The sequence below is a fragment of the Pteropus vampyrus genome, unplaced genomic scaffold, assembly GCF_000151845.1.
Source record: "Pteropus vampyrus isolate Shadow unplaced genomic scaffold, Pvam_2.0 Scaffold534, whole genome shotgun sequence".
Classification (NCBI taxonomy): Eukaryota; Metazoa; Chordata; class Mammalia; order Chiroptera; family Pteropodidae; genus Pteropus; species Pteropus vampyrus.
The window spans coordinates 198,322-209,705 of NW_011889315.1; the positions used below are offsets into that span (position 1 = coordinate 198,322).

At 52.0% G+C, this 11,384-nt stretch overlaps 1 protein-coding gene across 1 annotated transcript in view; it reads left to right on the forward strand.

The window, feature by feature from the left end:
* Positions 1–1,893: 1,893 nt before the first annotated feature.
* BCKDHA (branched chain keto acid dehydrogenase E1, alpha polypeptide) overlaps positions 1,894–11,384 on the forward strand; it is a 16,165-nt gene continuing 6,674 nt past the window's right edge. Inside the window, exons 1-5 of the mRNA XM_023525135.1 lie at positions 1,894–1,926; positions 8,046–8,228; positions 8,333–8,419; positions 10,183–10,243; positions 11,090–11,254. Of these exons, the coding sequence (XP_023380903.1) occupies positions 1,894–1,926; positions 8,046–8,228; positions 8,333–8,419; positions 10,183–10,243; positions 11,090–11,254 (529 nt within the window). The remainder of the gene's footprint in view (positions 1,927–8,045; positions 8,229–8,332; positions 8,420–10,182; positions 10,244–11,089; positions 11,255–11,384) is intronic.

An 11,384-nucleotide genomic window follows, 5' to 3' on the forward strand; every position in this document is an offset into this window, starting at 1 on the left:
TGATTCCATTGGCAAGTGAGGGCATTTTGATTGACACTTGGCTGCTATATAACTCTGCTTAGTGCGCATGTACCTACCCAGAATTCTACTGATGCAGGACAGGGCAAATTTCTCCAAGTGGAGGGGAGACCAAGCCCTGCACCGAGAGAAGAGCATCCTTTGGTGGAGAGTGAAGAAAGAAGCACACACGCCAAAGTTAGAGTCAAGAAGAAAGTTTATTAGGAAAAGGGTAACACTCCACAGAGAATGTGGTCTCCACAGGCAGAGTGAGAGGGACCAAGGGAAGCTTGGAAAGATAGTGAGTGGAGGGCGAGTAGTGTTCAGGGAATTTAGTTTACGTATCATTCTTTAGTTCCTATGAGTTATTTAAGACTTTGTCAGCCCATTTTCTTTGACATGGACTCAGAGTGAGGAAAGGGAAGGGTATGTAGCATGAAAAGGTGAGAATATGTAGACTGAAAGGCCCACTGGCAGTTCCCAGCCTTTAATCCATAGGTTCCCATGGTTTTAGCCTAGGAAATGACTCTTCGTTCCTGTTTCCCCTTCACAGGTGTGGAGAATGGGGCTGTTAGCAGTCCCAGCGAAACCTCCCTTTGTTCAGAAGGTGTCCTGCTGGCCTGGTGCAGGGTCAAATCAGCATATTGCAGTCTCTGAATGTGGCTTGATTAACATTTTAATTCTCTTGCCTCTTCCCTGCATTACTATTACTCTTAGGGTCTTCTTTGAGCAGTCTCTAGGTTGGGCCCCTATTCCTTTGTTCCCCCTGTCGCTCCTGTCTGACTAGCTACCTAACAGTGGGCTTGGGTCTGACCCTCTGACCCTCCAATCCAGTAGGAAGGGAAACTAGAAGCTGTGGGAAGAAGCTATAGATAAGGGGAGAAACAGAAGGAGGGTGAAGAGGATGGACAAGGAATGAGGGGAGGGGTCCTAGGAAGGGAGTTACCTATTTTTGGAAGGTTTACTGCAGCAGGATGGGGGGACGGGCAGCCTCCTGCCTTTGAGTTGGTTTTACCCGCACCGCCCCACCCCCCCCTCTTTTTTTGAGCTATAGATCCTCCAGAGCTGATCTCTGCCCCAGGAGCCTATTGGCTTGGCCAGTGGGAGAGGTGGGCAGGACTGAGGCAAGAGTAGGGGAAGGTCCTTTGCAACTCATTAAATCTTCATCCTTCGTGGCTCAGTCACACTGCTGTTCTTCCCTCCTCCCTTTCATTTTTCGGGGAGGCGTGGGAAAAGGAGGAGGTCTTTCAGAGTCCCTACTTTTTATTTATATATATGTATTTAAATTTCTTTATTTTTGGAGTCTTTTATTTCTCCCACTTGTTCTTTCTAAGATTAAAAACGATGCTTTTGTTTTTCGAGTGGAGGGAAGGAATGGTAGCATTTAGTCAAAAGATTTTAGGTGGGGGCTGTCAATAGAACTTTATGCAATGATGGAAGTTTTCTATACCTTCACTATCCAGTACAGTAGCCCTAACCACATGTGGCTGTTGAGCACTTGACATGTGACTAGTGTCACTGAGAGACTGAAGTTTCCACTTTATAGACAGTTGCCAACTTATGATGGTTCAACTTATGATTTCCAACTTTACGATGGCGTAGAAATGATACATACTCAGTAGAAACCCTACTTCGTATTTTGAATTTTGATCTTTTCCCAGGCTAGCGATATGCAGTACATGACTCTCCCCTGATACTGGGCAGCAGCAGTGGGCTACAGCTCCCAGTCAGCCACATGATCACAAGGGCAAACTCTACAGTGTACTGTACAGTGTACTGTGTTGCCAGTGTTTATGTCCTGCTTCTGGTGAGAGGATAAAGAGAAGGCAGTGACTCTTGAGATGCAACTCAAGATACTTGCCCAGCCTTGCCCAGCCATAGGCTAAATGTAGGTTAATGTGGGTGATAGGTGTTCGGAGCACCTTTCAGGTAGGTGAGGCTAAGCTCTGATGTTGGGTAGGTTAGGTGTATTAAATGCATTTTTGATTATGGTATTTTCAACTTATGGGTTTATCGGGACTTAACCCTACTGTAAGTCAAGTTGCAGCTGTATTTAATTTTAACGAATTTAAATTTAAATAACCATGAATGGTTTCTGGTTGCCCTGTGGGACTGCAGTTTTAACTGAGCAAGGTGGAGCCAGGAGCTGGTGCCTTGTGGGAAGGTGGGGAGGCTGTATTGTGCTGCTGACTGGGTGGTTGGGGCAGGCTGGGTTGGGAGGAGGCTGGGGCTGCCTGGCTTCTCGCTGCCTGCTTGACCCTCCTCTCGCCATCCAGGCAGTTGCTTGGCCTTGCCTCCCTTCCCCCTCCTCCAGTTGCTAGCAGATGTGTCTTTGCTCAGGAAGAGGACGGGGAAGACTCAATTGTCAAGCTGTCACCGCTGGGGTGAGGTGAAATCCAGCGTTGCCCCAGCGGCGTGGGGGAGGAGGACGGTGGTGGCGTTGTGTGTTGTCCTTCGGTTCTTCCCTGCTGATGCAGTAAAGAATTACAGGTCAGTGAGATTTAGAAAAAGTAAGATTTATTGAAAGTACGTTTAAGTTCTGAGCTAAGGAAGGCCGAGCCCTGTGGAGTTAAGGAGGTGAAGAGAAGATAGTAGCACGCCCCAAAGGGAAGGGCGGGTTTCCAGCCTGGAGAGCTGACACAACCCAGAAATGGAAAGATCTGTTTATATTCGGGCAGTGATGGGCGATTCCTATGTGAGGTCACCTCGACTGACACCTGGCTGCTCTGTAACTTTGCCTAGTGTGCCCATGCTTACCCAGAATTCAGTCTGTTATAATTAGATTTGTGAACTTCCAGGCATAGTCATGGTATTATAATGATGGTATCATGATGCAGAAGTTATGAGCAGTACTTTCTGCGCATGCGTTTGTAGCTGGTTTAGGCCAGCTGAGACTATGACCCTCCTGTCTTGTCTCTGGGGATGCAGGAGGGATTCTGTAACTACCAATAAGGTGCTCTTAGGGCGGTCTCTAGGCTGGGCTCCTACTCCTCTGTTCCCCTGTCGCTCATGTCTGACTAGCTACTTAGCAGAGGAGTCCTGAGTTGGTTTCTCAGCTGCCACCCCAACAAGCAAGTGGGACCTCGGCCAAGTCACTTCACTTCTCTGAGCCTAGCAGGTGGGTGACTACAGTCCCTGCTCTGTTGGAAGTCAGGGAGCACCTGGAGCTCTGCCTTTGTGATTTAGCAGTAATGTTATTTCTCCGACCCATCTGATCAGGCAGCTTGTCCGGAGGCAGTGTCACCATGTGGTTGGTGCTTAGTGCGTATTGGATGAATGGAGATGGTTTTTACTGATCTCCTAATTATACGGGTCCATCTCCATTTTGGCCGTGTCCTCTTTTTTCATATCACGAAGCACTTTTATAATTTACAGTGCCAACTCATACCCATTATTATATTTGATATAGCCACAATGCAAGGTATGTACTGGTCGTTTTCTCCTATTACAGATGAGGAAATTGAGGCTCAGAGAGGTAAGGTCTGAATTTGGAGCCCTGGGCTCCAAAGCTTAGTTTTTTTCATAGTACCAGGCTGCCAGGAGGAGAGCGATAGGGCTCTGGTTTGGGTCTTGTGACATCCTGCTTAATCCAGTCTTGGCGTGTATCCCTAGCCTCTACCCAGGCTGGCTGGTGGGAAGCTGAGTTGGAGGGCTGGCCTCAGCCCCACTGGCCAGTTTTCCCTCCATTGGATGAGCCTCTCCTACCCACAGGCCTTTGTAGGGATACATACGGTCCTTCAGATGTCTGCGGACAGGCAATTTCCTCAGAGAAGCTTCCACAATCCCAACAGCAGTCTCTCTGTAAAACCAGGACCATAAGAGTCGCCCCTCAGAGAGATGTGACGAAGGAAGCACTCTCTACATATACCATGTGCTCAGTAAGGGCTCGAGAAACGGTTGCTGTTTTTCTCCAGGGACAGTAAATCCGGGGTGGCCATGATTGCTGCTGGGCTCCACCCCTCCAGTGCCCGTGGGAACATAGTGATGCCCAAGCCCCTGGTCCCTGAGGCCAGAGAAAGCCTGATGAATCACATTTACCCAGCCTCCCCGGCCAGATCTCCTGGGAGGTGAGGCTGCTGATATTTCTGAGCTGGAAGCAAAGCCAGGACTGGGCAATTCTGGCTGTTTGAGGGCAGAGTGCCTCAGACCCCTGGAGGGAGCGGGTTTGGATGGCCTTTAGCTGTCGTAGATCCAGAGGACTCGGTTAACTGGCACCATCCGCAAAACTTTCCATGGCTGGACACCCCCCCTTTCTCTCCAGCCTACCCAGGTAGTAGTGGTCAGGCTGCCTGGCTTCATATGCTGACACCACCACTTGATCTCTGAGGCCCTCAACGAGTCACTTAACCCCTCTGAGCTTCAGAGCCACCTCTTTTAGGGAGGTGTGATAATAGTGCTGGCCTCACCTGACTGCTGTGCAGATTCAGTGACACACAGACAGAAAGAGTGCATTGTGTGGTACCCAGGCACACGGTTAGCTATTGTCGTTAACGTGCTGCAGCCATGAGTGTTGTTCCCTCAGCCTTTGCCTGGCTCACCGCTGCTCGTCCCGTGGGCCTTGGCTTCACTCCCCTTCTCCAGGAAGCTTTTCTTCCTGCTCCATCTGATGCTGGTGGTGAAAAGTTCCTCTTAGAGCTATGGCAGGTGCTTTGTACCCACCTCACTACGAGCCTGTGAAGTAGCAATTTTTATTTTTTCCACAAGGGGACGCAGGCTCCAACTGTATCCTGTCCAAAGTGACATAGCTGGAAAGGGACAGAGCCAAGGTTCAGACAGGCAGTTGAGAGTCTCACCTGCCCTGCAGTTAACCACTAAACTGTCCTTCCCCCTCTGAGATCACCCCTCCTGATTGTAACCTGTGTGTTTGTCATCCACCCCTCCCCCTCGCCTCCAGCCCTTACTGAGTTCAGAACCCAGTTTGGAATAATTATTCAGTATCTACCTGTTTGACAATTGTCAAAGACACTAGTCAGGAACTCATATTTATTGTGTTCGTTTTGTGCCAGGCGCTAGGCTGAGCATGCCACACACATCGACTTGTTAACCTGCGTGCCCACCTGTGAGATGGGTGCTCATGCCATCTTGTTTACACGTGAGGAGACTGAGGCTCGGAGCTTTAGTACACAGCCGGGGGTGGTGGTCTGCTCGGAGTCCATGCCCTTAACCTTGATGCCATAGGCAGTGGCTCTATGAGGGGCCACCCCAGTATCGACCTGCTGAGTGGACTAGACCATCCAGGGCAGGCCGGCCTGTTTCCTGTGTGGTGGGAGAAGATGTGGTTTCAAGGCTTTGTAAATCTGTGTAGCCTGTGCCATTATAAGTCACTAGCCTCCAGGACAAAGCTGCCCCCTCACCAAAAACAGAAGAAAAAGTGGGTGGAGTCACATCCTTTCTCTGCAGGCCTTTTACCACTCACGCTCAGTGAAGCGTTTCCTCGGGGTCAGGCACTGCTGAGTCCTTTGCAGAGCGGACTGAATCAGCACAGTGAGCCTGGGGTGGCCCAGGATGGAAGTGGCACAGCCAAGGCCGAACTCCAGCGTGTGGGGTATGCGCCCTGGTGGTAACCCTCCAGCCTCTGGAGGCGGACAGAGCCCTGTCCTGACCCCGGAGCTTGTTCTGAGCCCTGAGGCCCTGTCCTCCTGACCCCTGCCGGCCCCTGGCCTTCCCGCTTAGAGCTGCTCTCGGGACCACAGTGCTTGTTCCATCTGCGTTTCCCCTGTGCCTCAGTGTCTCTGCTGGGGCCACAGCCTGGCATTATAATCCAGTTTGAGGTACAGCCAGTCCTCCCCAGCTCCTTTCCCACCTTCCCCCTGAGGCGCCAGTCATTTCCTAACCTTCCTCGATTTTGTTTTTTCCCTTCTGCCAATTTTTGAGCACATAGTATGTTTCACGCCCGTACTGAATCCTTTGTGTGCCTTATGTTAGGGGCTTTTCACAATAGCCCTTTGCAGCCTTTGTACAGATGAGAAAATTCAAAGAGACAAGGTGTTTTGCAGAGGGCCACACAGAGGGCTGAGACACCGGGTCCCAGGTCAGTGGGACTCCAAAGCCAGTGGGTGAAACCGCTCGTTCATCCTTTTGTTCAATAATCACCTGTTGGGTGCCCGCTCTAACCACCTGGACCCCTGTCTTCCTGGAGCTGGTGATGTGTGCGGTGACAGACACGACACTAAAGGATCCTCTAGGTGGTTGGAAGCTTCCGGCTGTGTTAGCACTCAGAGTCGGAAGCATAGTCTACGTTTTGGCCGCTTCCCTTGCACGCAGAGGGGATGTCTGCTGTGATGTTGTCAGGCCTGGACCTGCCTTGCTGTTGAGAGTGTGATTTCCTTTATTTCCTCACAACCACGCTCACAAACAAGCACGCAGATGTTCCTGTTCCCCCTGGAACCTTGGACAGCTTCTCCACTGCAGTTAAAGGAGCGGGGAGGCGGACACACTTCAGCACCCCTGTGTGAGATCCACCTCGTGGCAAACTCACTCCTCCTTTAGTTCCTGCCGGAAGCGAGGCCACCATTTCTGAGCCAAGAGGAACCTGGCGACCGGTGGGAAGTAAAGATGTGATTGTGTGGAAACCGGGCTAGCGATGGGTTAGAAGCGTGGGTTCTGGGCTCTGAATGTCCGCCCTGCCCAGTTTTGAAGCCTTGTCCTGACTGACTTATTTAAAGTTTTAGCTCCACGCCCCGGTGCAGGTTTTCTCATCAAGTCAAGGGCAGTGGTCAGATTGCGCATGCAGAGCTCAGCCTGGCACCCAGCAAGTGTGTGATCAAGGTTGCTGCTGGCTCAGAAGTCGAATTGGTTCACATCCTGTCACATGTGTGGGCTTCTCATGGGCTTTCCCAGCCAGGCCTCTGATCCGAGCAGGTGTGATGTTCCCCACAGGACTCCTCCAGCCACTCTGAGCTCCTGCCAGGTCCCACAAGGGACGTGTCACTCCTCAACTCTTTGCCTTTTGCATATTTAGCTCCCCCGGCCTCGATTGTTCTTTCCCTGCCTCCTACATGTCCTTCCTCAGAGAAGCCTGAGCCTCTTTCCGCTCTGCAGTACGGAGCCCTATGGCTTCTCCCAGGAGACTATAATTCACCCTTATCAGTACTTGCTGAGTTCCTGTCTTCCATGCCAGGCAGCGGAGACAGATGTCTTGTGTCGCTTAGGCCCTCAGAACCCAGCACAGAGCCTGGAATGAAGCAGGTGCTCAAATATTTGTTGAGTGAGTCAGGCCAGACTTGTGGAGGGGATTAGGATTGGCATGGAGAGGGCACTGGAGTGCACGGAGCACTTTACCAGGTGATGGAGGAGCAGGTGGTAGAGAGATGAGAGCAGAGATACGGTGGTAGAAATGATAATTTTTTTTGAGCATATACTGTATGACAAGTATTTCTGCTAACACTCACATGCATGATCTCGTTTAAGCCTTGCAACATTTCCACGAGGTGTTCTCCATTTTATAGGTGAGAAAGGAGAGACTTGAAGGGAAGTCACTTTCTCGTGGTCACCCAGCAAGGGATTTGAACCCAGGCTGGCTGACTCTTAAAATGCTTACAGGCTTAAGCTCTATTCTGGGTGGCCTCCCTGGGGAGCACAGGGATCAGTAAAGAGCCCAGCCGACTGACTCGAGGGCACTGTGCAGAAGTGTCTGTGCCCGTGATAGCGGTGGGAAATTGAGAGAGGGGGTTTCTGTGGCCAGGCTGGGGAGGCCCTGAATGCCAGAGCAAAGAGTTTGGACCTTGGACGATAATAAAAGCTGCCAGTTCTTAATCTGCCTGCCACTCCGTTGAATCATTTAATCTTTACAAAAACCCTGTGGCATAGATGTTCTTTTCACCCATTTTGCAGATGAGGAACTGAGATACGAAGTTTTAGTAACTCACCCAAGGTTACCCAACGGGAAATTGGTGCAACTGGGATTGACACCCTGTGTGTCAGGCCCCAGAGTTCACCAAGACCATGGTGGCTTAACCACTAGGCCACACTGCCTGTCACCATGGCGCCGAGCCAGTGGAACTGTGGTGCCACTCCTGACTCAGGTGTCCCCCGCCTTCTCCCCCCAGCAGCCACGGAGGTTACAGCAGCAGCACTTCTCATCCCTGGATGACAAGCCCCAGTTCCCAGGGGCCTCGGCGGAGTTCATAGACAAGCTGGAGTTCATCCAGCCCAATGTCATCTCAGGGATCCCCATCTACCGGGTCATGGACCGGCAGGGCCAGATCATCAACCCCAGCGAAGACCCCCATGTGAGAGGCCGTCTCCCCCACCCCCTGCCTCCCATGCCCAGGCCCCCTGTCCATCTCCTCTCTGGTCACGGCAGCCCCGCGTCCCTCTGTGCCTCCATCTGCAGCTGCCACAGGAGAAGGTGCTCAAGTTCTACAAGAGCATGACGCTGCTCAACACCATGGACCGCATCCTGTACGAGTCCCAGCGGCAGGTGCGTGGGGGCGGGCTGCGGAGGGCCAGGGGCCGTCTGGGCTCCCCCGGCCCGTGTTCAAGCCACAAGACAGCTCTCAAGGTGGAGAGTGAAGTGGAGATTTTTTGTCTTGGGGTCCTTAAAGTTCTTGGGGTTCTCTTGGGGCTCTGGAGGAAGAGTGTGGGCAGGGCCCAGCCCAAGGGCAAAAGGATGGACCGAGATCACTAAAACACCTACTGTGTACCGGGCTGGGGGCTTAGCTGTGCTGGGACAGGGCAGGCTCGAGACCTGAGAGCCTTTCTCGGGAGCTCACAGTGTTGAGAACGCGACCCGGTGCTTCTCGGAGTTCCTGTGTCAAACGTGCGGCGACCCTCAGCTGTGTTGGTATCAGCGGCCGGAGCCCCGGTCAAAGCAGCGGCAACAGAGGGGACTTGCTGACTCCATAACTGTGAGCCCAGAGGGCCTTGTTTTCAGGCACAGCTGGGTCCAGGTGCCTCAGAAAATGTCACCAGACCTGTTTCCCTGGGTGTCTTTTCTCCTCTCCTTTGCCTTGTCTTCATTCTCAAGCAGTGGGGTCTCTGGAAGCTCCAGGCCCATGGAGAGGTGTCAGAGAAAGCGTTCAGGGTGTGATCGTAGTCCTCATTCTGCCACTTTCTGGCTTTGCGGCCCTGGGGAAGCCGCTTCATCGCTCAGTGCTTCGGTTTTCTTGTCTGTCCCTACTTCGTGGGGTTGCTGTGAGGATTGATGGTGGCACATATAATGGCCTCAGGAACAGGGAAACTGGCATTGAGTCAGCACATGGTTAATATTAGCTATTATTTGTTATGACCCTGCCAGCCTCACAATTATTAAACTTTCTACTTAGTGGTGGAAAGAGTGTCTGGTCCCTAATGTCCCCGCAGAAGGCCCAGGGCTGATGCTCACTGGCCAGGCTTTGGTCACAGACCCCACCCTGCACTGGGGCCATGAGACCATCCCCAAGGAACCAAGGGGCTAGGGGAGTTAGGTCTTTCTTTCCCAGGCTGCATAGACTGAGAAGGGGCATGGAGGATCCTGTTGGAAAAGGGGGAAGGATGTTGGGCAGGCCGGCCCTCAGATGGCACCACCCCTGTGGGTCAGGGATGGGCTTGGAAATCTGCATTTGCATCAAGCCCCCCGGGTGACCCCACCGTGGACTAAAGCATAAGACCCAGACTCTCTCACTAAGACACCCCATATGGGCTCTCCGAGTTAGGGCAATATCTCCACCCTGCCCAGGAACTTCCCTTGGCTCCCCTTGTCCACAAGATTGTGTCTGGCCCTTCCTGTCTGTGTCTCCCATTCCAGTGTGGCCTTGGCAGTGTGCTCCCCTCTCCACAGCCTCAGCGCCAGGCCAGGCCACCCCTCCCACCTCATCTCACATGCCTGGGCTCCTTCCTGTCCCTGCGTAGGCTGCACAGATGGGCTTTGGAATCCAACGGACGTTGGGTCCAGTCACAGCTGTGACTTTGGGCAGGCAATTTTTCTTGTCTTTGTCTCATTTTCTTCAGAATGTTTAAAAACGGGGGACACCAAGAGAACCCACCCTCTAGGATGGGGTAGGAATTCTGTGAGACCCGGCATGTAAAGCCTTTTGCCCCCTGGTCAGCACAGAGGAAACCCTCCGTGAGATCAACTCATCCATCAAGTTTCATCTGTTAGCTGGGATTCTGTTCAGCTGCAGATAATATCCCCTCCAAAAAAATCTTGACAAAATTGAAAGTAGTAGCTTCACCAGATTAATAGTTTTTTCTCTTACATAAAAGAAATCTGGAAAGAAGTGGTCTGCGGCTGGTGTGGTGTCTCCACAATGTCATTGGATACCCAGTGTTGGCTTCTAGCCTCAAGAGCCTCTCGTGAACCTGATGGCTGCTGGAGCTCCCTCCATCACATCTCATTCTAGACAGGAAGTAGAAGGAAAGTGAAAGGGTAGACACGGCACATTCCAGTTATCCCCACACCCACCTTTATAGAACTTTCCACACAGCCGCACACATTTCACTGGTCACTCCTAGCTACAAGGGAGACTGCGAAATGTAGTTTAGTCTGGGCAGTTGGTGTCTCTGGTGGAATGAGATCTCTGTTAAAGAAGAGGAAGAGGGATAGGATACAGGGTGGCAGCCAGTGACCTCTGCCAGTAGCCTGTTTCCTCAGGGTGCCCTTCTCAGGCTCCTCCCCATGCCAGTCTCAGCCCTGCCAGGCCCTCAGCAGTAGGCATCTGCCCACTCACTTGGCTCTGAGAAGTCAATTAACTTTTAATTGGCTCCCCACTTAGAAGAAAGCATTATTCATCTGGTTTCCCACCATGACAGAAAGCCTGGCCTGCAGAACACCTGAGGACAGCCAAGGGCGTCCTGCATGTGCCAGCTGGGGCTGTCTGTCTCTCACTTTACGTGCAGTCTCATTTCTGTCTCTGTGCCACGGGCTCCCCAGATCTCTAACCAGACTTTGCCTCTTAGCCCCAGATCTGCTTGGCTTCTCGCCCTGACCAAATTGAGCCTGTCCAAACGTGGCCTCTGTATCTTCTTCCTAGATCTGCTCTTCTTCCTCCCCTAGGCTGTGTCTCAGTGATGTGTGCCACCATCACCCATTTGCCCAAACTGGAGACCTTCATTTCATGCCTGTCTCCTCTGTCCCTGCTGTCACTTTCCTCTCATTCACTCTGTTCCTAAGTATTTAGTGAGAAATCCATCTTGCTGCTCAGCGGCACCATCAGGAACCCAGGCTTCCTATCTTTCTGCTTCACTGTCCTGGGCAAGTTGGCTTTCATCCTGTGCCGTTGCCTCACGTTCAAGCATGATGGCTGCCACAGGTCCAGGCTTCATGGCTACGTGCAAGGCAGGAAGAGAGCCAGGAGAATGCCTGGCACCAGCTGCAGTGGGCTTTTTTCTTTTTTAAGTTAAGAAAGCAAAAACAGACTTCCACTTAAGTGTCTGGCTAGAGCTGTGTGCCCTGGCCACCTCTGGCT